Source organism: Botrytis porri (genome assembly GCF_014898465.1).
Source record: "Botrytis porri strain MUCL 3234 chromosome Unknown BPOR_010, whole genome shotgun sequence".
Classification (NCBI taxonomy): domain Eukaryota; kingdom Fungi; phylum Ascomycota; class Leotiomycetes; order Helotiales; family Sclerotiniaceae; genus Botrytis; species Botrytis porri.
Window position 1 is genome coordinate 1466312 of NW_024066084.1, and position 25921 is coordinate 1492232.

The following is a 25921-nucleotide window of genomic DNA, read 5'->3' on the forward strand; positions in this document are numbered from 1 at the left end:
TACCTTGTCTCTCTACTTGTGCTCCAACTCGTGGGAGAATGAGCCAGTTTCTCTTTCCTGGAGGGCGGAAAGACAAATTAGAAGTCTCTCGCAGATACGAATGTTCAGTTGAGCTATGAGGTGGCCATAGTCAACATTGCTGTGCTTTGCTATTCGACAAGATAGAGGAACGACAGTTTCGAGGGCCATTCTGCAAGGTTCTATCCGTTATTAGGATCGGTGACTGTCCACAATAGGGCTTGCACGACCAAATCGCCGCTGATGTTTTGGAACAGATACATATCATGCAACCAGATCATGAAGACTTCGCAGACTTCCACCATTTTTATCTCTACTGTAGTCATTGACACAAATCAAGAGACAACTCTAGCGAGGCAAACAATCATTGACCGAAATTTCCACGAATTGATACAAGATAAACCTAGGCTCGACCCACCAGACGAAGTTAATTTGCATGTGCTAGTAGTACGATGTACTTGTATACTGGTATGTATGGTGGCTGCCACTGAACTCATTGATTATCATTTCCTCTCTTGGGCCTGTGCATTGGAGTTACTCTAGATCAGGGCGATAAGCTTATTGTTGCATTCCAGCCTGAGCCGGACAAGCTTCCCTTCTTTAACTAGTAGGCTCAAGTCTAAATTCATTACTATTAGTGGATTCATTCGCCCTAAATAGGAAGCTCCCTCGATACAAATTGTCGATGTTGCTTTTTGTTTCGTCCACTCATTTGACACCGTGATACCAAGCACCGGCATACTAGCGGCAGATTATACGTTGTATGCAAGGCATCCACAACACGCACAAGGGGCAGGTATCAATCGTGGGGTATATGGGTCCTATGACATTTTGTAGAACCTCAAACAGGCGATCAGCCCCGATGAAGAGTTTGTAGATTATTGGAAGGTACTTGATAAAACCATGTAAAAATTGGTTCCTTGCGCTGCTCATTGGCGCTCCAGCAGATAGAAGGTAACATGGTAATATGGTTATCAACTTATTCTTCGAATCCCTTCACTACCCCTGTCAATCCCAATAATAATGTCAGTATGAACCAATAATTAGCAAGAAGATCATCTCGTGTATTACACGCTTCGGTCCAAAGTATACACTTTTGTCTTCTCGTTTCTCAATTCTACCACCCGGAGGTATTTGGGTGATACCCTCTGTAGCACCTTCTACCGACAATTTAAGTATAAAACGGACTTCCAAGTGCTTGCGAAATGGACGACTATCCTTTTCTTCACCTCTACTAATTGCTCAAGATGAAGTTTCTATCGATCATATATCTGTGCTTTGCAGCGATATTTTCAGTCTCTAATGCTGCAGAGCTGGTCAAAGATGACACAATTGGCGATATATGGGATGCTATTGAGTCAGCGACTACTTGTGCGGGATGCAACGTAAGTATATCATACATTTGTTTATACACATATCTCTTTGCCGATTCTGGTGACGGATTTGAAGAAGCCTCTGCTTGAACTTTATTGGGGACATTTCTTCAATTGCTGATCAAAAACTAATGCGGGTGAAAACAGGGCATACTATTGCTACTTAAAGGCGTCGCAGCTTTTGGAGATACTGTCTTTGTTGACACTTTGACTGAAATATGTAAATTGGCTGGCGTGAGTTCCCCTATTCCCGTTTTTGTTCTTGATTGAATATTTGTGTTGATTTGCCTTAAGGTCGAGGATTCAGATGTTTGCGCAGGTGCAATTGGCCTGGAGGGGCCAATCATTGCACAAGACTTGAGAAAAATGACCTTAGGATCACACACTTCACAATTGTTCTGCATAACATTCTTCGGATTGTGTGATTTTCCTGCCGTCACTCCATACACAGTTCCATTTCCAAGTCCCAAGCCTGCTACTCAGCGCCCAGCTGTCAGTGGCAAAGCACCTCTGAAGATCGTACATTTCAGCGATATTCACGTGGATCACGAGTATGAAGTTGGAGCGAATACCAATTGTACAAAGCCTATCTGCTGTAGGCCATATACATCCGCCGATGCGCCTGGTAACAACTCTTATCCAGCTGGCGAATATGGCAACTACAACTGCGATGCTCCTGTAAGCTTGGAAGAGAGTATGTACGCTGCTATAAAGAAGGTTGCTCCAGATGCTACAGCAACACTCTTCACAGGTGACATAGTTGAAGGTGCTGTCTGGCTTGTCAACTCGACTGGCAACATTGCAGATATAAATGATGCCTATAGTCGAATGTCGGGTTTAAAGAATCTCTTTGCAACCACCGGAAATCATGAATCGGCACCAGTTAATTCTTTTCCCCCAAAAGCAGTTGGCGTCACGACTAACCAATGGGTTTATGATACCCTTTCCACGAACTGGATACCATTTATTGGTGCTACTGCTGCTTCCTCAGCCGATAGCTTTGGTGCATACTCGACGCTCCTACCGGGAGGTAACCTGAGGATAATTTCTATCAACACCAATCTCTACTACAGATCTAACTATTGGCTCTACGAACCGACTATGGAGACTGATCCTTCTGGGCAACTAGCATGGTTGGTCACTGAACTTCAGGCTGCTGAAACTGCTGGCGAAAGAGTTTATATTATTGGACACATGCCTATGGGAACTAACGATGCACTTCACGATGGTTCGAATTATTTCAACCAAATCACTCAAAGATATTCCGCTACTATTGCAGCTCTATTTTTCGGTAAGCTCTGTCTGAATTTTTAACTTTTGCTCACTAACAAAATTAGGCCATACTCACCGCGATCAATTCCAAATCACATACAGTAACTACAACGCCCAAACTGCAGCAAACGCCCTCGAGGTATCTTACATCATTCCCTCTATGACTCCAACCTCCGGTTATCCCGCCTTCCGCGTTTACTCCGTAGACCCAGTGACATACGGCATTCTTGACTTCACAACCTACATCGCAGACTTCTCTCTCACCTCCTCCACGCAATCAGCTCCAACATGGACACCCTACTACTCTGCTAAGGCTGCATATGGCCCTCTAGTAACCCCACCTCTCACCTCCGCAACCGCAGAATTAACTCCGGCCTTCTGGCATAATCTCACCACCGTATTTGCAAGTAACCCTACTGTTTTCAATCAATATATCGCTCGCAAAACCAGAGGGTATAATGTAGAATCTTGTACGGGTGACTGTGCAACAGAGGAAATCTGTCAGTTGAAAGCAGCGGAGAGTCAATATAATTGCGCGACTATTAAGCCTGGTATCAGCTTCAGGAAGAGAAGTGAGGGGAGCGAGCGATTGGAGAGAAGAATTGGTGATGTAGTGGAAGCCCTTGGAGGAGATTGTGAGGGTAGTGTAATCAGGCCAATCTTGACGAAGTTGGCAGCGCAGGAGGGACTGTTGGAGAGTGCATTGGAGATGGCGAAGATGAAGGCTAGGAAGTAGGGGATTTGATGGTAAGAGGAGGATGCACTTTTTCAAAACTCGAGGTTGGGATATGAATTGAGAAGTATGCATGGGATGCATTGAGATGTGTATGCTTGAGGGTGTGAGATAGTCATAGTGATACACCTGAACCAGAAGTTTTGTTACATGTATGAGCAGCTACTGAATGCATGAGTTGTTCAGATTGACCTCGCGAGAGCACAATTGTAACTCGGACTAGGTGTTACAATTCTTCAAATAAAGAAACCAAGCGGAAGTGATGTTTGCAGTTGGTTACTTGCTCTTCTATATTACAGAGAAATGCCCTCTGGATACCCTGCAGTAATAGTATGCGCAGGTGGAGGATAAGTAGCGAGTGCATACTCATTATACTCGTACTCTGAGTATTTGGCCTCAAGGGCTGATAGGTGCAAACTTGAAAGAATAACATTTGGCTTGTCTTCTTATATTTCGCGCTTCAAATCTAGAGGTCTTGTTTGTGCTTCGGTTATCTACATTAAAGGAATGCTTTCTTTCTCGTTTTGATACTGTTTTCTGACTTTGTTTCAAGTGTCTCGTATTGACTAATTGTTAGTTTTCGCTTCGATGAGAAACTCCGTACAAGTGAAGCTCTAGGGAGCTAGTGGTCTAATTTAGTGGCTAAACAAGAATTAGCATCGTTCAAAAGCGAACGTTGCTTGTGCTACAAACTACTCATCTTCGCGTTCTCTAGTTCCCACTAAAGTCATCCTCTTGCCTCAAAATAGAAGCTCCAGCATGAGATATAGCATAATCTCAAAGTAAAGAAGAGAATCCAGTATCTTTCAACCGTAATTTGCATATCAGATTGATTGCTATAGCTAGTTTTCATGTGACTTTCAGACGATACAACATCAACCTCAAGATCCAGTTTTCTCCCGACCCAGCCATCTTCTCGAGTTCATGTTCAGTATTCACGTGCAAGTCATTCAGTAAATCCTTCGCATAATTGAAGCTTCCCATATTTTCCATCTCCGTAATTGCCAATTTCTTCATTTCTGCAGACATTTTCCTTCCATTCCACTTTCGCGATCTGAGGATATTAAGAAGTTTCGCATCGCCGTTCTCGGCTCCTTTTCCAAGAGCATGAATGATTGGGAGGGTGAAAGATCCTTGATCAAGATCATTGTAGACAGTATCTAGATTCTTATCCTCTCCCTAGACGATTGTTAATTGGAAGTTAGGCATGGGTGTCAAAATTTGGGTCTCGGCCAAACAAAAGTTAGTCCAAACGTACCTTTGAGCTGGGAATGAGATCGATATAATCGTCGCGAAGCTGGTAGTACTTTCCCAGCTTTCTCATCAATATATCTGCGTCTACATCACGATTCTTAGTCGCTTCTGCTCGCATCATACCTGCTGCCATGCGAATAAGTCCTCCAGTTTCTTAAAGTGTAATGTCAGTTTCGATTGAAAATTTATACAGATATTCTACGCACTGTCTTCGGTCTGTTTGAAATATTCCTCCAAACTGGGACATTTGCAATGAAATGTCCAATGTAGATCTTGGCTTTGTCCAATATGCAATTGTGATAGAGTATCTATGAAGTTGAAAATCAGTGATTCCTCGTGATACTCACGGCTATGGATGGGATGACTAACGCGTAAAGCAATTGATAGATTCCTTGCTCAAAGCCATGACAAACTCAAGACATTTCACATATTGATATGTTGCCGAATTGATTGCCTGGCTGATTCCAAATACCTCATGAGCTGAGGGATATCCCCGGCGTGTAGGAGAGTTGTCTTCGATATCATCTAATCTGGATAATGTTATTGTTGGAACTGAAGGAAGGTCTTGATGAATGACAAGTTTAACATCCGTCTTACATTAGAGATGTATTATGAATGATACCAATGACATGTCGAATGATTTCCAATGACTCATGTGGAACAAAATACCAACAGTTGAGTGCGTCGAGTAATGCATTCCTTGAGTTTGATGCTGGTAAAGATGAAATATACTTGTAAGGTTCTACGACGATCTAAAAACTTCAGCACTGTCTTTGGGAGGACCTATGAAGCTTGGGATTTACCTTATCTGTGTCATTTTGACTGAGGCTAGAGGAATCAAAATTTCCGCTTGTATTCGGAGATCGAACCTCCAAGCTTTCGGGCGTTTTAGCAAACGGTGTACCACTCTCGCTTGCAATCTGACGAAACTGTTAGAACCTTTCAAAGAGGTAGGTGTTGAGCCGAAAGTACCTGATCCGATTCAATCTTAGATCTTTTACTATCACGTTCGCCATCAGAATCGATAGCTTCGATTTGAGATGCGGAGCGCTTTGTCTTTGTCCTTGAAGCTGGAGTTGGAATTGGTGCCCATGCGTTATACCTTTTAGAAGTAGCATGCCAAAATCGATTTCCCGCCGCTGCGAGCTCGATAAGACCAAAAAATTGCATCATATCTGGGCTTGGGTCTTGTGTTCGAAGATATTCGTCCCTAACATCACAGTATTGCATCTCAAGGTCCAGTATTCTTTCTTTTAAAAGTTCCCGGGCTTTAGTGTTATCAACCTCATGCAGATGCTTCAGAAGCCAGACGGCATTTACCATTGGCATGCTCCCATTAGTTCGGTTGTATTCTTCATATTCTTTATCCCATGAGTAATAATCATTTGTCAGTACCATAGCTTGCAAGATAGGGAGAATGACCGGCTCCAGAGATGACGTCTCATCATTGTTCAAATTCAGGTCTGCAGTGTAAAGGAGCATCTCCTTGAAAATCCTATATTCGTCAGCATTTTACACAGAACTATAAGGTAGAGATAACATACCAACCCCCGGCATCAAGAAACCGCCAGGCCAAATAATCATCCAATGTTTTGTATGATTTCAAATCTCTTTGCGCAGACTTGATTTCTAAAAATGACCGATAAACTTCAAAGAATCTGGATGCTCCATCATGATACCCTTGGTAAACCTGGAGCGCCATTCGGGCTTGTATGCTCTTTAACATACTATTACTTTGGTCTTGGTAATCTTTGCCGATAAATGAGTGCATCGTCTGATGGGCTTTTTCGAACTATAAATGTGTTCAAAGTTGAATTCTACCACGGCGTGTTGCATTTCTTACCTCTTCAGGGGTATCCTTCTCATCCACCATTTCTTAGAAATTTCAATCAAATGTCAACTCCAAATCCTTGCACTGGGGATTCGTCACCATACAAAATCACTCACCATCATGAATGAATGCGTATTCAGATATATAAGTCATGGGAATAACTCAATCTAGCTTTCCTTCAGGGAAAGTCGCTGCTGCAAAGTTTCCGCTTATCTCATTAACACAGCCGACGGCAAGTGATCCTTTCCACTCAGCTTTCTTGAGATCCTCACGACACTCCCAGCTCGCATTTTCGATTGTCTGATTTGCCTCGTGCAGTCTCGGGCGAAACGTGTATGGAAAATTAGGGTCAGTTTCGAAAGCTTCAACAGGATGGGATATTGAGCGTTTAAACTCAATCGGTAAGTTACGATATTGCCGTGAGGTGGCAATTATCAACTCGGGAAATAAACAAAAAGACTACGGCGTCGGATCTCGAAGTTATGAATGATTGGAGATAAATCTGAGAGTTAAATACAGGAGGAGATATGAACTCTTGATACGTGGCAAGATGTTCCTTACCATACAGTAGAGATACTCGGCATATTCGGGATTCAAAGCCTTTTAGTGGAATATGCATACATCAATCACACCTTAAATGGCCTCCTATTGGCAAATCAGAGGCTTGAGATCCGATCAAGTTAAGGCTTGGATATCATGTTTCTAGTTAGGAACATGCCCTATATCTACTGTAAAGCTTTCAAGGCTGCACGATCTTCACAAGTAAGCTCTATTCAGCTAGTTCGACGGAAAGAGAAAGCTGCACTGCAGTTCCTAGGAGAATATGATTCGTAGTGGATCTCTAGTTTTAATAATTCCCTAGTCAGGAGATATGGTGAACGTGGATTGGATCGCTGCTATGAATCTCGACTTAGTGAACCATTATTTGTGACACAATGTTTAGTATTTGAGCGAATTTCAATGTCTATCTTGACTGCACCCGATTCCTACTTTTCGTGTTGGAAATAAAGTATCGTACCTGGATACACAGTGCCACTTAATGCAGTAATTTTTGATACATTTGTTACCCCCGTGGTGATCAGCTAGCCACAACAGTATTTGTGTATGAATTTGAGATGAACCGGAATAGTAGCATCGGATAACACAAACGCTTGATGACGTTTTGGCGCTTTATCGGAGAAGTTATATGCATATCATGCAAGACAAGATGTAGTATCCTACTCGGTGATGTTGTACATGCAAATGATTGTCGGGCTGAACCTTAGCGAATTTCCCACCAAGACTAGTGTGAAATCACCTATTTCCAAATCCAATCATAATTCCGGTCTAAAAGTTTTGAAAAAAGTTGCTGTGATAGAAGGTTATCTCAAGAGCAGATTCGTTCTGTAGATTGGCAGCTATGTTAATGATATTGTTGTTCTAACTGGTTTGTGTAAAATCGTTTATCTTGCCCGGCATTCATTCATAATACCGAGTGAAAAATTTACTACGTGCCCTAGATATTTCTCCATTCATTCTATTATGAATCAGACACTATAAATCTCTGGTTGATTTTTTCCTTGTCCTGTTTTATAACCATCTATATCTGTATTCTTGCCCTGTTTTCTTAAACTTTCATGTCGGGTTATTGCGGGCAGGAAGGAGACTAAGAGGGCATCAGCTACACTCGCCGTTACACACGCAATTCTTTTCGACCTTACTCACTTGGAAGTGTTACCGAGTGCCTAGTGTCCCTTCGATAGGTTTCATGCGTGAGCATAAAGAGATAGGTAGCGAGCCACTTCATGCTCGTTTCCGCATCAGGTATTCGGGTCGATCAGCCTCTCGTAGATCTACTTTGTAGATTTGTGTTGGTACATCGCTAAATTTAGCTGATGCTTCAATGAATCTTCACATACCTTCAAAGATCGAGGCAGCAGAGAATATAGCGGACTTACCAGTGCTCGAATATTACATTTTCATCAACCCTACCGTGCCCTCTAAAAGTGCCTTTCTCAGTATGATTGTGTTTTGAGTGCTAATTTTTAGTAATCGGGAATGCTGTCAATAGTATTGGCTCTAATATCGTCGTCCATGAGATTCATTATATCATTAAGGGTGTGGCGATTCTGGCGAGAGAGTGGAAAGTAGAGGTCTCTTGAGCTGAGGCATTGGATTCAGTGTTGCTGATCAGACATTTTTCTCCTCATAACTATCACTTGAAATTCCCGAGAGATTCAATCCTCCCCGAACATTGTGGGAAATAACAGATGTCTGCAAATAAAAAAAACAGCTGAAAGAGAACCCAGGGATTTCATAAGACTTGTATGAGGGGGTTAGAGGTGCCCTCTTATCTGTACTATTCGTGCCAGAAAACTCATCAAACATTGATTCACACCACTACTGAAGAGGATACAACCATGATGAGAGCTTTCTCACCAGACCTCCTTGCTTTCAATTCTGTTTGCCCAGCAGGTGGTTTTTCAATGCTTGAAACGTGGACATGTCGAGTTTCTGCTCTCAAGTGTGCAGTCAATACCGCATGGCCGCAAGTTGTTCGAGCTTGAGTCACCTCAACTACAAATATATGAAATGAAATTAGTTGTAGGGCTGAGTTGTGTAGTCTCGGTAAAAGCAGATGATATGGACCGGGCAGCTAGTTGGGTTCCTAGTTCTTCAACGGATCGGTGCTATTAGTGCTAGATCTTTCATCCGTATGTACAGATCCAGCATGTTCTATCTCCTCTCTTTCTCTTATATCGCGTCCCACGCTGCGTTGATAGCTTCCAGCGTGCCATATATATATGTGGTAGCTTTTGATATTAGCGCATTGGACCTTGTGTATGTACTTGCTAATGGTATGATCATATTCGATCTTGGTAGAGGGGTTCGATTCACCATTTCATGTAGAAGATGAAACTTTGTGACTGAATTGCTGTCCTTATTTACTCGTTTCTAAATAAGTGAATCACTGTGATGATTCACCTTCCACCACCCAAGCAATCTACCCAACAACACTCTCCCAAAATTGACTTTTGAACAATTCTATATCCCAGCACTACCGACTCAAAAATCATTACTATTACTATTACTGAAATGCCGTACGTCACTCCTTTACCAATCTTCACTCTTCTAGTCATCTCTGATCAATTCCCGCCAATTACTTTTGTCTCTTTCAGCACCTCAAATATCCCGATTCAGATCAAATCACGTTCTCACTGCTTTGATTCTTCTCGTATCTTTCAAGACAACCTTCTCTCTTCTAGATCAAATTTGTTTGAATCATAGCAACTTGGATAAATTCAGAACAGATTTCTACCATCGCTTTTAACTCACCGAGCTCAATCCCTTGATCTCTACCCATCTAGCCATTCTGTAACCTCGATCCAGTCAACTGCCTAACTACATCAGTCTTTGACGAGCCTCCAGCAGCACAAAAAATTACAAAAATCACCGATACCACCGAGGTTTGATTCTTTGGATCTTTGCACAGCCAAACTCCTATTCATCGCTGATTTTATCCTTCAGTCGTCAACGAAAAGGGGCTAGCTACGTAGGCCTGCTACCTATTCCTTACCAGTGAGTTAAAGATCACGTTAAACCCTCCTTATCATCTGTAGTCTATTCGACTGCATTTCCACAACCTATGGGAACGATCCAGGGTGGCTGCCAAGAGCTTCAACATTGTATATCACTTCTTAACGACTATAGTTTGCTAATCCCTGATACGTAGATTCCACTTTGGTATTTTCTGGGACTTTTCAACCATCTTTGAAACACTTCAAGATCATCAAACTGAGCTCTATACTCTACTCTAGAATGGTACTATGCCTCCCTCTAAAACAGTACTTCATCCACACCGAACCCACCCCCAAACCCCGAACCTTTATCCACCTCATTCGACACGGCGAAGCCTACCACAATCTCGGCCACACCCACGGAAAAATCAATCCCAAATCCTACGACATCCCAGATCCCTCTCTTACCTATACCGGCATCGAACAAGCCAAATCTACTCGAGAGGAGATGAGAAAACGATGCCCCGTCCCCAATCTCGTGCTCACATCCCCTCTCATTCGCACGCTCGAGACTACACTGCATATTTTCCCTTTCGACAAGAACGCAAGTATCTATCCACAACCTCAAATCGTCGCCTACGATGATTTAAGAGAAAGTGGAGCATATTTGTGTAATGTTCGACAAAGAACTCTTGATTTGATCAATAATCATGAACACAAAGGGGTAGATTTTACAGCTCTGTCACCTGTTATTCCACCGATGAAAAGTGTCATTCGTACGAGACAACGTGCGGAACTCGTTCGTAAGCAAATCCTGGTCATTTCGAAACTTATCAGAAAAGGAGGTGGGCTTTGGAAGGGGATTTATATACAAGGTGCTGCACAAAATAGTGGCTCGCGTATGCAGATGAAACAGGATATACATATTGTGCTGGTTTCTCACGGGTCTTTCATGGAGTATTTGCTACCGCGTGAGTTATGTTACTTTTCTGGTCGATTGTGGTGTCGATAACTAATATCATTGATATATCTAGTTTCTCACACAATCCAGCCCGTTTGGCGAAGATTCAAGCCAGCGGAGATGAGAACATACGTAAGAAATGAAGATGGTCATTTGGAAGAGATAGTAGAGTCTAAAAGAGCGAGAAGTACTACTATTTTGCGAAAGGTTAGCTTGATTCTCACCAGCGCTTCCGAATGAGACTATCTTCTCATGTTTTTGGGTTGGAGGCTTTGTGCTAAATTTGGGGGTAGGATTACGTTGAAAGGTACCATTGGAGATTGTTTGAAATATTTATCTGGACTCTGGGGTTGCTTCTGTGTGGATTTGGTATTATCTTCAATGTCGTGAGGAAGGATACATCAAACAGAATGTGTTTGGGCTTTCTAGATCCTAGAAATGGATATATTTTAGTCACTTGGACAAGTTTGAGACTATAATGAATGATCCTTTTGTGATAGCTATAGAATTTTCAATAGTACTGCCCTCAATGGAAGTGAGATAGGTGATTTGGATACAAGTAATGACGGTGCTGATTCCTCAGGGTGGCAAGGTTCATCGGAGAGTCTTGCCTCACTGAATATTCTCGCGAGGATAACTGGTGTATAGACTTCGTCTCAGGAGATAAGGGAAGTTTTTCCAATTAATAAAATCAGTGTAGGTTTTTAATAAAATTATATAATCCGAACGACTTCGGAAAATATCGGCTGGCATCCAAAGAGTGGACGTCTGAATGTTTCGGTCAAGCCTAGACATTCAAATTATTCTCCCTCAGATTAAACGAGACTTCAGCACTAGGAAAACATTTCACACATCTCACGGTTGTTTCAATAAAACAATACATATCATCGAGAAATGCAGTATTATCGAGCATCCCCGATACTCAATTGATATTACTTTAGATACCCTAAAAGATTGCAATATCCTGACACCTTATCCCATCCAAATAAGTGTGAATTCGTTTCTTATCTTACGAAATAATTTTCTTTCCATGTCTGGCATTCCACAATGGATCTTTCTTAACATTCTCATCCTTCTTCTTCATCGCTAGGGTATTCCTCTCCCTCTTTCTATTAATCACTGGCTTCTTCTCCTTAGTCTTCGAGTTTTTACTCAATACGCCCCTCTTTCCATATGGCAAGCCAGCGCCTGCAACGCAAGCACCACCGCCCCAAGCCGCTGTAGCAGCAGCCTCCCAGACCTTCTCTACGTCTGTGATCATGGGTGCTGTCCAGTACAACCTACAGTCTGCTTCTTCAACTACGTATTGAGCTGGAAGCCCATCGTTGACATTACCGGAAAGAATGGCATCTCTCAAATTGATTGATGTAGCGGTACTTCTATCAATTGGGAAGGTTGTGTAACGGTTTACAATGGCGATATCTTCGGGTGTTGCGTTTGGAGATGAGGCGGCAAGTTGTGCATAACCGTATATGCTATCGAAGGAGGTTACTTGTGCTCCTTTGACACCACCAACACCTTGGATGGCGCCGCTTGAAGGTCGACCACCAAAAGCGATAGATTTGACTCCTGCTTGAATACGCATGAATTCGCTAAAAATAGTACAGGTTGAGGCGCAGAAGCCGTCGTAGATCATGACGATATTTTCGGCGGCAAATGGTTGAGTCAAGTTACTTAACGATCCATATCCGGAGATCTCAATACCCATACCATATGTGGAGTTCACAGTGGTAAGAGGATCATCAAGGTTCCAGCGCATCAGGTTCGTGTAGTTATCACCCTTGTAAACATGAGGAGCGAATTTATCCTCGAAGGTCAAGAATGGCTGATTAGTCAAATTGTAATCGTATCGGTAGTTGAACCAAATTTCATACTCGTTGATCAAATCTGACGAAGCTGTGTTTGGATCATCTTGTATGAAGTTAGCTTTTGATGTGGGATTACCAAAGGTTAATGATCTTTCACTCACAATCTGCCGGAATGTCTTCTGAAACTATCTTGGATATCGTACGAAACGCATCACTCTCTCTCATTCTACTGTATCCATCTTGAACAATATGAGGAAAAAGTTGTCGGAATTCATCATAACCTTGCAAAATGTAACCACCTGGATTGGCTTGTAAGTCGACGATCAATTTTGTCTTTCCATCTCGAACTGCATCCGCAAGGAAGGCTTGGGTGACGGCTTGGAATTCTTCAATTGAATCGGATTCGAATGCCAAAAGACTCAAGACTGCAACATTCTCGAAACCTGGTTCGCTTAGATAATATCCACTGACGATAGTGTCATTAGTGATGACGACAGGCGTCGGATATCCAGTAGCTGTCACAGTAGCGGCTGCAGGCGCTGATGAAGTAGCTTCAGCGGATTCAGTCGTGGATGGCACGCAAAACTTTTGGTAAAACGACTTTCCATCAGTGACACCAGTGAAGTCTCCTTTCACGTTGGCATAGTTCTCGGTAACCAAAGTTGTGCCATTTTCGAAGCCGAAAGTAGTATTTGAGCCTGGATAAATGTATCTGATTCGACCTCCGGATGCGAAGTATCCCGTAGAAACGCCTGGTGAGTAGAGTTAGCATAGTCCACACAATCCAATACAATAGTGCATGGGAAGGGCTATATTTACCTCCTGCAACAAATGCTTTCTCGTAGAACATGGTATTGTACGCAGAATCTGCATCTTGATTGAAAGAGGCTTGGAATATCCAGTCTTCTACATATTTTACCGCATCAATACCGTTTATTTCTGTGACCTCAGATGCTTCCGAGGGCGCAGTAATGATATCCTCTAAAACTTTGATTAGCAATTATGTTTTGACATCAGATATTGTCCTCAAACTCACCATATAGGTAGATTTTAGGAACTTCGACTCCATCACTGCTGATAGACACTAAAGATCTCTGACGGCGCCACTCAAAAGCAGCCGTAAGAAGATCTGGATAGACTACAAAGTGTCCATCGTGTGCCGGGGTAAAGACTTCATACAAATCTTGTTGAAATTCGTACTCATTTGCATACACGCCACCCTTCTCAAGATTTGATTTCACAGAAGCAAGTTTGGCCAATGGATCATATGGAGGATAAAAGTAATCTGCTGGGGGGTCCTTGAGATCCACGAGATCTACCAAAGTCAGTTCGAGAGTCTACTTTAAGAACTTCCATTCAGGAGAGTCTAACTGGGCATAATGCTAAGGGCCCCTCCGGTCAAGGTGAATCCTTAAAAACATAAAGAGTGACAGATGACACATACCTGACTGCCATTCAATATATGGCTCTAATCCTGTAACATATTCAATGGCTGCAGTGACATTCAATGGTACTGAATTGAGACAGTCGTGGGCCAATTTAGCATCAACTGTGGGTGTAGCTAAAGGACGAAATAGTCAGTCTGAAGATTAACAAAGTTTAGTGTGACATCGCTCTGTCTTATACTATGCCCAATTCATACATGAACTTTAAACGTAGACATTGAGTTTGTTTGGGGATGCGAAGTATGTGTATGTAGTCTGACCACTCGGTACATATCTTCACTCTTGAGATTGACTTCTTCATGCATTTCCACATACCTGATGGTGTTGCGGCATTAGCAACAGATGCTAAACTACTCACAATTCCGCAAGCTGCGAGTGTAGGTGTACCGGTACCAGTGGCTATGCCAGTCCCAGTAGCTGTACCAACAGGAATTGTTGAATTGTAGTCGTGTCCGTATCCATCTGTTTTGCCAGCTATGCTGCATGGCATTCCAGCCAGAACAGCAAGAAAGAGAGCCATGTTTGAGGGAGGCATTGTGATTGAAGATCAAAAAGTGGAAAGCCCAAAAATCACCTCGGAAAAGGTAATGGGGCAGATAAGGGAGAGAAACAAGAGAAAGAAAGTGGAGTAGAAGGGGAATCAGAGCATTGTCGTTGACATATATATTGATATATCTTGATTGCCATCAAATTGGCCAAGATCTTCTAATGCCATATTGGCAGGTTCCATACTCCAATGGGAATTATCCATCTTCCGACCTTCTTCATTGGGTTAAGTGGGATAGTGCTGCATGCTGCCATTATTATCACGAATCTCGATAACCATTGATAAGATCAATCATTGGAGAGAACCCCGGTAAAAGCTTATTTTGCCATGCAATCCATGCTTGATTGGTTCTGTACCTGAATGATCATCACCATATCTCGTTGCCAAGCAGAGGACTCCCTACTTTGATGAGGCCTGTGAAGGAGCTCAGAGACTCAGGCGGTCAAAGCACGTGAAGTATGTAATGCCAGAGACGAAGTACATAATATTGTACTATAGGAAAAGAATTGCTATGACAATCGTGCGATAGGATCAATTTGTTGTTGTGTTTAATTGTGATGTATGGAGGAAGTAAAACGTAGAAACCGTATTTGCAATAAGCTTGGTGCTGTGTGAGCTAGCAGCTAGCTGCAAGTTTACTACCGTTCGTTAAGTAGGTACCCACCTCGGTACCGTTCCCGTTGCCTCCCCCCGCCTCTAGCTGATGACTAAGCCACAAGATGTGGCGTTGATTTTGCCCACATGGATGCCCAGGGCAGGTGCCCAGGTGGTATTTGATTGCTTCCATGGATAGATGAGATAAGCTGTATTAAATGTCCACTGGAGTGCTTTTTATTAATTCTCTCAATGGTCCAACGTTTATTAATTTCCCAACCTTCTTTTTAACAACAACCACACTATGTCAGAACGGACCTCCACGCTTTTACTTCATTGCGAGAGACAATTGAGAGATTCCCCCAAAACCAAATCTCCTAGTTTCATCTGGCAGCTTTCTTGTCACGTCCCACGCAAGATTCCTTGCCATCTCACTGTCTGCCCAAGCAAACGCGCCACTTTTACATTCCAATCCGAATTCAACACTTTTACCAATCCTTTCCAGGACGCTCACATCAGCCTATGCATTGAAAATATAAAGGCGTGGGAACTCTTACCCAAGCTGAAATCTTCGATACAGACTATATTTAGTCCTTCAGAGTTTCTGACCTGGACCACACCACTTTCTCTGTTCTAATCTTTCAGCGAAGGTTATTTGAGAAGTCTCGTACGTCCATAGCTGCAATTGTATCTTGTCCCCAGGCTTATTCATATCGGCCGTGTATCCGTGTCCACCGGTATTGTCGGACCAGGTGTCGTAGTCATGGCCACTTCCCGAACGGTACCCACAAATACCCGATTTTCTAGTACACAGATCGCAAGTAGGAGTTTGGAAATTCGGATCAGAATGTAAACCAGAAAAGCAATTGTTCTCTTCCGCAAGTTCGGCATTGGTTGACTCCCCATGAAAAGTCAAGGAGTTTGCTTGGCTATGGACCTTCGCGGGCGCCTTGCCGCCGACGCCAATAGATTCGTCGACTGTACTTGAAACAATGTTTGCGTTGTGGTTCTTAGCGATATGACTGGTCTTGTGCACAATGGCCTTTTTTCTGTCGGATATCAGTTAGTACCCAAGCAATATAGTTGTGAACCTATGCAAGGATGGAAAGCTCACGACTTCTTCGTCATTTTGATCTTTGATGGAGTAACTGTTGATTCTCCTTCTACAACGCTTCCTTGTTGACGCAGAGTGGGACAGTGTCATCTTTTTAAGATATGTCCGAATTGCCAAGAACAAAGCTCTCTGAAAATCGTTAGTCGGTAGTAACGATTCTATGACACAACCTATCTTCGAGGTGCAGAGATCCTACGTTAGCTATTCGGTCATTCTTGATAGTGTAGGACACTTAATAGCTATTGGGCCTGTCACTAGTCCAGTTGTCATGTTGATGCAGACTCGAGAGTTGAACCCTACAGGACAAAGGTTGTGTTGGTACCGTGAGTAGCACCTGCCATTCGAGAACAATCCCATAGTGCTCAAATTTTAGTGGCCAAAATGATATCTGTTGGACTAATGAGGCCGCATAGCATCCGACAGGTTCGATTTCGGAAGCTTCTGATCCAGTGAAGACTATCTTTATCCAAGGGAAACTCCAGTGCTGCATAATTGCAATTTTCTGAAAAGCCCTATTTTTATTCAAGCTGCAGATATCATGATCTAGATGACCAAGAAATCTTTTCGCTGCCGACGCCTAACGCTGCTAGCTCATGAGTTTACCATGCGGGCTTCCGACAACACTCGATTAATTGACCACCCTTACTTGCCATCTCTGCTTTGTGCAAATGACTACCCAACGCACCCTTATCATGAAATATCTGAGACATCATTCGGGCAATGCCATCGTAATACAACCAAGACTCTCGTGGAAGATAACAATAGGAAACCTGGTGTGTCAATATGGGAATTTTTCTTTCGCTCCCCATTGCGGGAGCGGTTCCAGACGACGGATGGCTGCAGCCTCCTCATGTTTTCATCTTGGGCACTTTTGCAGCGGCATTGCTCAGACAGGGCGCTGAAGGATTCCAAATCTTGGTGTGCATAATGCGCGCAGCATATGTGGGTTTGAAATATATCTGCGCTGGCATGCGTGAGAATGTTTGTTTGCCTTTCAAACTATCTTCCCATTCCTTGCCATTCACATATCTTGGAAGAATTTTGTATTTTGAGATGAGGAAAGCGATCGAATTTGCCTACCCGGTGTTCATGCAATCACTAGGGTTCTGCAGTCTTATGTCAGGTGAACGCCAACAGAAAACCCAGCCATAGGGTAGAAGGTTACATTGATTAGCGGTACCCAGAACAGTGGCTACCTACCTACACCACCAAGACCGACGAGGAAATTTTAAGTTCGCGCAGAAGCAGTGTTCGGAATCAGTGTGCAGAATCTGTACTAATTCTTAGAACCGCATGACATGAGATGTGCATCAAAAATTCTCTACGCTCCAACTTGGATATTTTACCCGTTCACTTGGTGTTCTTACCGCCCCAAGATGCAAAAATTCGTATCACCACACCGAAATCCTCTCGAACACACATCGCAACGTCTAGTATTTCCCAGTGCCAACTTGATGTTGCCCAACTGTCCTCCTGCTCGTAAAAGGGCTGCCACAAAAAAGGATGCACTTCATCTTGCTCTGCATTTCTGTAGAATTTTGATACCGTCAACGTCGACAATGCCACTGGCAATTACTACGTGAAATCATGAATATGTGCATGTGCAGATGACTCGAAACAAGATTTAAGTTGGGCTTATCTCCTTCATCACTACCTAATCTTCTTCTTTTCAAGAACTTCACGATTACACTGCAGATTTCACTATACGGAACCCTCAGGGAATGGTATGACCAAGGGTTCATACAGTGGGCTTTGAAAATGCAAGCCCCTGCAGATGTGCGACAATGAAGGTTGTATATCATTCGCAACTTCGTAAAAGTACCACTGCAGCGGTGGGGAAAAGGCTCCGTATAAATTCCGTTTGGACATCTAACAACGGGTGTTCTCGATTCGCAGATAATCACATATGATGAAATCTGACATGGCCTATCAAGTAATGACCGAACTCAATTTGCAGTATGAGCTGGTGGCATTTCGTATCATTTCCATGTTCCATGAATCCATCTTTCTATTGTTTGGATATATATGTGAATGGGTTGCTTCAGATACAATCGAGATATACTATTATCGGATTGGAAGACTGATGACTTTGTCAACCCATTGTCTTACCACTCTATAGCAATCAGCATACAATATCGTATAGCATCACACGATACTACAGTTAGGACTCATTACTTAGGTAGGTAGGTAGGTAGGTAATAATAATATTTCACCGATTCCCGTTGTAAAAACATGAGATGGGAATGATATGATGTTCAATTAGTCAATCATCATGAGACAGGTATGTTTTCATGTTTGCCTCTGTGATGTGAGTATCATCAGGTATATCGGTTCAAGTTGTCATTGATGTTTGGACAATCTAAAAACGAACCCTGCATTCTGGAGAAAAGCTACTAAGATGCGGGTACTAATCGTTGGGTTGGTACCGTCACTGGGAGGGCTAATAATATGGAAGGAAGCTTATTAAGCAGGTAAGCTTTGACCCGTGGCACCTTCTCTCAAGCTACTCAGAATGCTTACCTGCCCAGTGCATTGATTGATACCGGTAGTCGATAGACGATGTAAGGTTAAGGATGGAAAACCAACTAATTGGCAACAGGAAAGAGTAGATCACATCAAGAATTGTTTATGAGCAATTCGAAAGTGCAACACAAGCACCATAGATCAATCAGGCACTTAAGGATAAATCATGATATTCAATATCTAACATCTAGCTATTTATCATACGATTTGCCTGCCCATGCCATGCCATCCATCCATCCATCCATCCATCCATACATTGTCTAGAACTACTAAGACGAACAACCTAACCAACCAAACCCTAGCTATTCTATTAGGCTTTAATACCCCACAACATTCCATCAATCCAATCCTTACCTACCCTCCGCCAATCCCTCTTTTGTTTTCCTTGAAGCTATAAAACACAACATATATCGATGGCTCCCGACTTAAACTCACTTCCTCCTTCAAGATCATCAAATACTTCACCCACCATGTCCCGCACAGCTTCAAATCCAGGCGATAACCCTGCACATATGAATGTACGAGCTCAAAGTCCTTCTCCATCACCACGTTCTGCATCCACGTCGCTCCAAGCTGCTGCTGCAGTAAACGCGGGCCTTCAACAAGAAGAAAATACAAGACGTATGTTTATTCTCTTTCTCATTCCTTTATTACCACGAATAATCAACCAACACAGAACAACGGCTAATTTCACATGTAGGTGGTTCTACAAGCCGGCATAGACAAGCTTCGACAGCTTCGCACTCAGGCAGAAGACGATCAACAGTCTTGAATGCTTTACAAATGAATGATCCCACCTTACCACCACAAGGGGAAATCGTTAGCGAGAGCCAGAATCGTACAGCCAGCCCTATGTCACTCACAGGGTCACCTATCACTGCAAGTGGTGATCATCGCCATTATCGCGCACCTAGTCTTGGCGAAATTCATCAGGAATTGGAACAAGAACAAGAAGCTCAAGTGGTAAGTCACTGTTCCATTAGAAGATGTGCCGATATTTCGAGCTCACTTGTTGATTTCTCTTTTATTCAGAATCGTCTTTTGCATATGATTCGAACTCAACAACAACAACTCCAGCAATTACAAGCTGTTAGTGGTCAAGCGGCAGGTTCTGTTGCCATAGATGAATCTACTCCAACATCTGAGCGGTCTCTATCATTTTCGACACAAAATATCCCACCAAATGTTACCTCAGCTGTCCAAGCTCCCCGATCACCTGTTACTGCAATGCATCCTCGAACTTCCTTCGATGTTGCACGAGAGAATCTAAACCGACGATCGAGAACACCTAGTCGAACTGCATCTCCTAGGTTGAGGTCTACATCTATAAGTAATGAAGGGGGAGATGCGTGGAATCTAGGTGGTCGTGATGAAGCTGCATATTATCAAGCCGAAACCCAAACAATGATTCGAGAGAATCAAATGTTGCGCCAAAGAATTCGGGAATTGGGTAAGTTAAACTTGATCACATCTCTTCAATATCACTTCATGCTAATTGATAATGATTAGAGCGCCAAGTTAGTGAACAACATGCAAATTCCTCCATAACACACGAACCTGCGTTGAGCTCCCATCTAGCATCCTCCACCTCGTTTTCTGAAGAAGCAACACCACCTGTTGCACCAGCAGAGGAGCCAAAACAAGATTGACGCGATACAGACACTCAGGGGATTTCTTTTTGTGTGGGAAATACTGCGGACTAGAGGCGTAATATGATTTTACGGATCAAGTGTATCCAAATTGTAAACTTTACGAAATTTTGGCGTCGGTGGGTTGATCAGTATGTTTATTGTTGGGCAGTAACGAAGCTACCTATGAGTCTAAAAGCGCGTTTGAGAATATTTCCTATTCCTAGAATCAAGACTTAACAACCACTCAAACCTTAATGAATCATATTCTTTCAAGACTTTAACATTTATTAAACCAAAGATGAAGATAGTGATAGCCTTGTCTTTGAGCCTTGTGAACCCCTGCATTTGCACAGAAGCTCCCCGCACTCGTGCTATTGCATCATTACAATCTTATGCAACGACAAGCCATTGAATCCTTATGGTCAAACAGCTTGAAATTGGAGCTTATTGATCGAAAAAGAAAAGCCGTGAATATGTTTCGCAGCTCCATTCGAGGTCAACTGACCTTAAAATTAATGCAGCGACGATGTTTCACCAGTACTATCTCACGACAGGCTGATTTTACGCATGCTGTATATCCCCTTTCATAGTACCAACGATATGTTCTTGCAATTGAATGCTAATATGCTAAGGTTATCGGTGGAGGTGCCGTAGGCCTTGCAATTGCGAGGCAATTGGCAGGTAGAGATGGAACAAGCACATTACTTCTCGAGCGAAATAGCGCCGTGGGAATGGAAACCAGTTCGAGGAATTCTGAAGTCAGTATCTCTCTCTCTTGATATATCTTATACATTGTCATTGCCCAAGAATATATGTCGAGATATCAAAGTCAACATTTTTCCTCAGCTGATAACCTTTCCATCAGGTCATCCACGCTGGTCTCTACTATGGCGCCAATTCCCTCAAAACCAAACTCTGCATTCGTGGTCGTCAAATGCTCTATGCCCTCTGCGCCCAATACAACATCCCCCACAAAAACATGGGCAAATGGATTGTCGCCCAGACCGACCAACAATATGAAGAACTCATCAAAGTCCACGAGTTTAGCAAGACCCTCGAGAATGTTCCCACGCATTTCGTATCGGCAAAACAGGCTGCGATTGAAGAACCACACGTGCGCGCGCAAACGGGGATTCTCGCGAGTCCATCGACCGGAATCGTAGATTCGCATGCGTATATGCAATTTCTGCATGGGGATTTTGAGGAGCGGGGTGGAGATACCGCGTTAAATAGTGATGTGATTGCGATTACGCCATTGGGGGATAAGGGAAGCACGGGCTGGGAACTCCTCGTGCGGGATAAAGCGAGCGGAGAAGAAAATACATTTACGGCGGAGAGTATCGTGAATTCCGCGGGTCTGGGAGCTTGTGATGTGAATAATATGATTGTGCCGCCGGAACAACATCGCACGCAGTATTACGCAAAGGGGAATTATTTCTCGTATTCCCCGAGCACGCCGAGCACGAAACATCTTATTTATCCGGCGCCGGAACCGGGGCTAGGAGGGCTAGGCACGCATCTTACGCTTGATATCGCGGGACGGATTCGCTTTGGGCCGGATGTGGAGTGGGTTGATAGCGCGCAGGATTTGGCGGTTAATAGTGAGAGGTTGCCGCTGGCGATTGAGCAGATTAGAAGGTTTTTGCCGGGGGTGAGGGTTGAGGGGATTCAACCGGATTATGCGGGGATTAGACCGAAGTTGGTGAGGGGAGGGGCGGTGGGGAGTGGGAAGGGGTTTCAGGATTTTGTGATCGGGGATATGAGGGGGGAGGGGTGGAGTGGGTGGGCGAATTTGTTGGGGATTGAGAGTCCGGGGTTGACGAGCAGTTTGGCGATTGCGGAGGCGGTGGAGGGGAAGTTGTATGGGTGATTTTGGCGGGTTGGGGGGGCAGAGGAGTGGAGGGGGGAGAGGGAGAAGGGGAGGGTATATGTATGTATCTGACTATACCTACTTACCGAGAGCAGAGAGATGGAAGCGAGGGGCTATACGCGAAAGCGAAGCAAACGGTGTGCGATAGATATAGCACCGTGAGAAATATTAAACTATTAGCGAGCAGATAAACAAAGGATACAGATTCCTACTCCTAACAATTGCCATTCCGATCTCATTTCATTATCCAAGTAGGTAGGTAGGTATGTAGGGAGTTGAATATACAGAACTACTTATTTCGATGGATAATCCATGCATTCAATCCAATCTGATCCAATCTGATGTATTTTCGTCTTCCAGATCAGTTTTGTCAGATAGATAGATAGATAAATAGATTGGCATCTTCCATCTGATATATGCTATCCGATCTGGTCCGATTAAAAGGTTCCTTGAATTTGCAATTTACAATTTGCGTCTTTATCTCCTTATCCACTTGAGTAGTGATATTCGTCTGGCTTTTACTCCTACCATTTTCGTTGCATCTCATCGCATCGCATCGCATCACATCGCACATATCACACACTAACAACTATACATACATACAAACCCGTATACACAAAAACACAGCCCTTCTCAATCTCATCTCATTCTCATTCTCGTTTTCATTATAATATTCGTATACCTTTCTCCTTCTTTCTCCTCCTCCCCTTTCCTTTCTTTCCTTTCCTTCCCTCACCAAACTTCATCCCCATACTCATCCTCATCCTCAAGCCCCGCATTATCTCATTCCCCCTCTCTCCCCTCTCCCCTCTCCCTCTTCCCAATCCCGGTATCCTATCATATCATATCCTACCAGTACAGATACAAGTACAAGTTTCATTCATGCATACCAACCAGCACCGCCAGTATCCCTCTCCGTCCTCAATCCCCTATCCATCCATCCATCTTTCCACTGCGTTATCATCGACAATAAAAAAAGGGTAATGAGATGAAGACGCAGACAAAAACAAGATCAGACCATAACATAAAAACGCTCTCTTTCCACGAGCCAGAATCTGAATTTTTATTATAATCGGGTAAAAAAATCAAAGAAGAATGTTATAAATACAAGCAAGAAGTAATGTAAGTAATGTAAGTAAGGCAGACAGAGTAGGTAAACTTGATCCCTAAACCCCCCTAGAAAGAAACATAAGTTCATAGAATCCATATCCATCCATCCATCATACCAATCCATGCCGTATACCTTTTACAAAAGAAGAAGAAAGGGAAATCAAGGCTTTTGTTCTCCTGTCTCTCCATCTTGATCCGATGCCTTTTCCTTATCCGTAGTATTCGTATCGTCGTTTATGTGATTGGTTGATGTTGATATTTTTGAAGCTTCTTTTGCTGCGGCGGATTTTTTTGCTTTCTTCTTGGATTTCTTGGACTTTTTGGGAGGGGTTTCTTTGGTGGTGGAAACTTCTTTAGGCGGAGATTTATGTTCATCTTCGCTGGAGTTATCCTTCTGCTCTTGTACTTCTTGCTCCTCTTCTGTTTCTCCACTACTTTCTGTACTAGAAGGCTCTGGAGTAGGTTCTGGTTCTGATTCTCGAATTGGATCTTCAATGACTGTTTCTGACTCCTCTTCGCTAGCATCACCATTTTCTTGTTGCACCTCCGTCTTATCTCCCACAGAATCACCAGACATACTATCCCACGAGCCCGTTGAACCCGCTTTCGAATCATTATCATCATGGATAACAGTCTCAGAATCTTCCAACTCAGATTCCAAATTTTGAATCGTTTCCGAACTTGATTGTTCTTCCTCTCCTACCCCGTGATTCGTCTCCTCGTATTCCATATCATCATCTGGATTCACCTCCTTAACGCTCTCCACAATAACGGGTATCTCTATCTCTGTTTTAGTATCATTTTTCGTCTCTCCATCCTCTCCCTCTTCCTCCGCAATTCGTGAATTACGTGCAGCCCTTAATCTTTGAGTTATATCCCCTTCTTCCTCATCAATTTCTTGAACTGTCGTGATTGCCGATCCCACTGAAGGTGATTGTCTAACATGTCTTCTAGTTGTATTTTGTCTTCCCAGTCCTAAGAAGTCTTCCTCAACCCCTACTGGTGTCTTCAAAATCGATGTAACCGCCGGTGGCTTGTCCTCAACATATTCCAATCCCTCTGCTTCTGGTGGAAGCTTATAATTCTCTGGCGGCAATAGCTCATGCATATCACAAACCGTCTTAAACAAAACATAAAGACCTGTCTGACCCTCAACCTGCCAAAATACTCCCCGATGTTGAAACCACGCATGCGCAAATATTCGATGTAAGCGCCTGAAAATATTAATTAAATGTTTGACACCAGCCCCTCTATCATCCATCGCATCACCAGCGGCCATACTCAAACGACTTGGAAATATCTTTTGACTCGTTACAATATTTGTAGCCCAGTCTAATGTATGACAGCAGTAATCGATCGCGCAACAACTTTTGGGTGATTCGTGCACGGCGCAAAGAAATTGCCATTCGGAAGCGCGCATTTCTGGACATGTATGTGCGGAACAAGGAGGATCATCGAAGAGAAATCCAATTATTAAATCATTGCATTTGTTGATTAAGAAACGGCAGAGTTCGTAAAGCCATAGAGCTTGATCGAGTCCATTTGGTGGTGTAGCTATTTCGACAGCGGTTTCGCGGGTTATGGGGATGCTATGGTCTTTCGAGGGAGGTTTAGTGTGATAGTAATGGAGCGCTTTTAAATGTTCTTGTAGCTGGAATGCTGAGTCGAGCTGTATGAGATTAAAAATAAGTTAGCAATGTCTTCATAATATAGATGCGACGTAGCCTTTGAGCTTCAAATTAGGAAATAAGGAGGTACCAACCTCACTCAAAGGTATGAGAGGTGGACCAGCAGCCATATCCGCAGCTTTTGTTCCTGGATGTATCCTTCGACTAGCATTTGTCTCTATAATACTTTGCTCAACCATTTGTTCCTGATTTGAGGAAGCACTTCCCAGGGATGGTGACTTTGGACCAATCTGGATTTCTGTAGGAGGAGGTGGGCTGGGAAGCCGTGGAGAGCTTGGTGGGAGACTAGACATCATGATCAACCCCTCAAATTGACGTTGGAAACCTTTTACATGTGCCAAAAAATGATGCGCTCGAGGTTGCGACTTGAAAGAGTTGAGGATGTTTATAAGTTACTTTATAACGAACGATAAATTGAAAGTTGATGGGTGTGGATTAATATTACAGTATTACCGTAATACTAATACTAGTAATAATACCGGTAGTAACGCGCCAATTTCTTCAGATCCGCGTTAACCAATCAAAACTGACGTTTCTTTAAATAGTGTCGGGAACTCTAATTTTTGGTGCAAGGACGCTGAACTTTCACAAGGCTGTAGAACATGTGAGGAATATATTTAGTGGGAAAAACAAATTAAAGTCAAGTTTGAAT

At 43.1% G+C, this 25921-nt stretch overlaps 8 protein-coding genes across 8 annotated transcripts; 4 read left to right on the forward strand and 4 right to left on the reverse strand.

Moving 5' to 3' along the window:
• Positions 1-1265: 1265 nt before the first annotated feature.
• EAF01_007872 (uncharacterized protein) lies at positions 1266-3399 on the forward strand (the record flags this gene model as incomplete). The annotated part of the gene is made up of 4 exons (XM_038916128.1): positions 1266-1403; positions 1539-1625; positions 1686-2682; positions 2729-3399. 4 exons carry the CDS (start codon positions 1266-1268, stop codon positions 3397-3399), a joined length of 1893 nt encoding a protein of 630 aa, XP_038768599.1.
• An 846-nt stretch (positions 3400-4245) lies between these two features.
• On the reverse strand, positions 4246-6523 carry EAF01_007873 (uncharacterized protein; the record flags this gene model as incomplete). The annotated part of the gene is made up of 9 exons (XM_038916129.1): positions 4246-4575; positions 4655-4803; positions 4857-4958; positions 5020-5180; positions 5248-5402; positions 5454-5570; positions 5623-6145; positions 6195-6442; positions 6494-6523. The coding sequence occupies 9 exons, from the start codon at positions 6521-6523 to the stop codon at positions 4246-4248; spliced, it is 1815 nt and encodes a 604-aa protein (XP_038768600.1).
• A 3756-nt stretch (positions 6524-10279) lies between these two features.
• On the forward strand, positions 10280-11179 carry EAF01_007874 (uncharacterized protein; the record flags this gene model as incomplete). Its single annotated transcript, XM_038916130.1, has 2 exons — positions 10280-10949; positions 11013-11179. The coding sequence occupies 2 exons, from the start codon at positions 10280-10282 to the stop codon at positions 11177-11179; spliced, it is 837 nt and encodes a 278-aa protein (XP_038768601.1).
• A 769-nt stretch (positions 11180-11948) lies between these two features.
• EAF01_007875 (uncharacterized protein) lies at positions 11949-14727 on the reverse strand (the record flags this gene model as incomplete). Its single annotated transcript, XM_038916131.1, has 6 exons — positions 11949-12850; positions 12909-13499; positions 13567-13728; positions 13784-14062; positions 14192-14308; positions 14508-14727. 6 exons carry the CDS (start codon positions 14725-14727, stop codon positions 11949-11951), a joined length of 2271 nt encoding a protein of 756 aa, XP_038768602.1.
• A 1201-nt stretch (positions 14728-15928) lies between these two features.
• Positions 15929-16461, reverse strand: EAF01_007876 (uncharacterized protein; the record flags this gene model as incomplete). The annotated part of the gene is made up of 2 exons (XM_038916132.1): positions 15929-16382; positions 16448-16461. 2 exons carry the CDS (start codon positions 16459-16461, stop codon positions 15929-15931), a joined length of 468 nt encoding a protein of 155 aa, XP_038768603.1.
• A 2979-nt stretch (positions 16462-19440) lies between these two features.
• On the forward strand, positions 19441-20619 carry EAF01_007877 (uncharacterized protein; the record flags this gene model as incomplete). The annotated part of the gene is made up of 4 exons (XM_038916133.1): positions 19441-19591; positions 19671-19933; positions 20003-20420; positions 20480-20619. 4 exons carry the CDS (start codon positions 19441-19443, stop codon positions 20617-20619), a joined length of 972 nt encoding a protein of 323 aa, XP_038768604.1.
• Positions 20620-21074: 455 nt separating this feature from the next.
• Positions 21075-22471, forward strand: EAF01_007878 (uncharacterized protein; the record flags this gene model as incomplete). The annotated part of the gene is made up of 3 exons (XM_038916134.1): positions 21075-21173; positions 21234-21359; positions 21467-22471. 3 exons carry the CDS (start codon positions 21075-21077, stop codon positions 22469-22471), a joined length of 1230 nt encoding a protein of 409 aa, XP_038768605.1.
• A 771-nt stretch (positions 22472-23242) lies between these two features.
• EAF01_007879 (uncharacterized protein) lies at positions 23243-25692 on the reverse strand. The gene is made up of 2 exons (XM_038916135.1): positions 25344-25692; positions 23243-25250 (listed from the first exon to the last, which is right to left on the reverse strand). Exons 1-2 carry the CDS (start codon positions 25563-25565, stop codon positions 23742-23744), a joined length of 1731 nt encoding a protein of 576 aa, XP_038768606.1. The 5' UTR covers positions 25566-25692; the 3' UTR covers positions 23243-23741.
• Positions 25693-25921: the final 229 nt, after the last annotated feature.

Coding starts and splice junctions, on each gene's coding strand:
- EAF01_007879 (XM_038916135.1), bottom strand. CDS start 25,565: ATGATGTCTAGTCTCCCACCAAGCTCTCCACGGCTTCCCAGCCCACCT. Junction 25,251..25,343: donor CTCTCATACCTTTGAGTGAG/GTTGGTACCTCC, acceptor AATCTCATACAG/CTCGACTCAGCATTCCAGCT.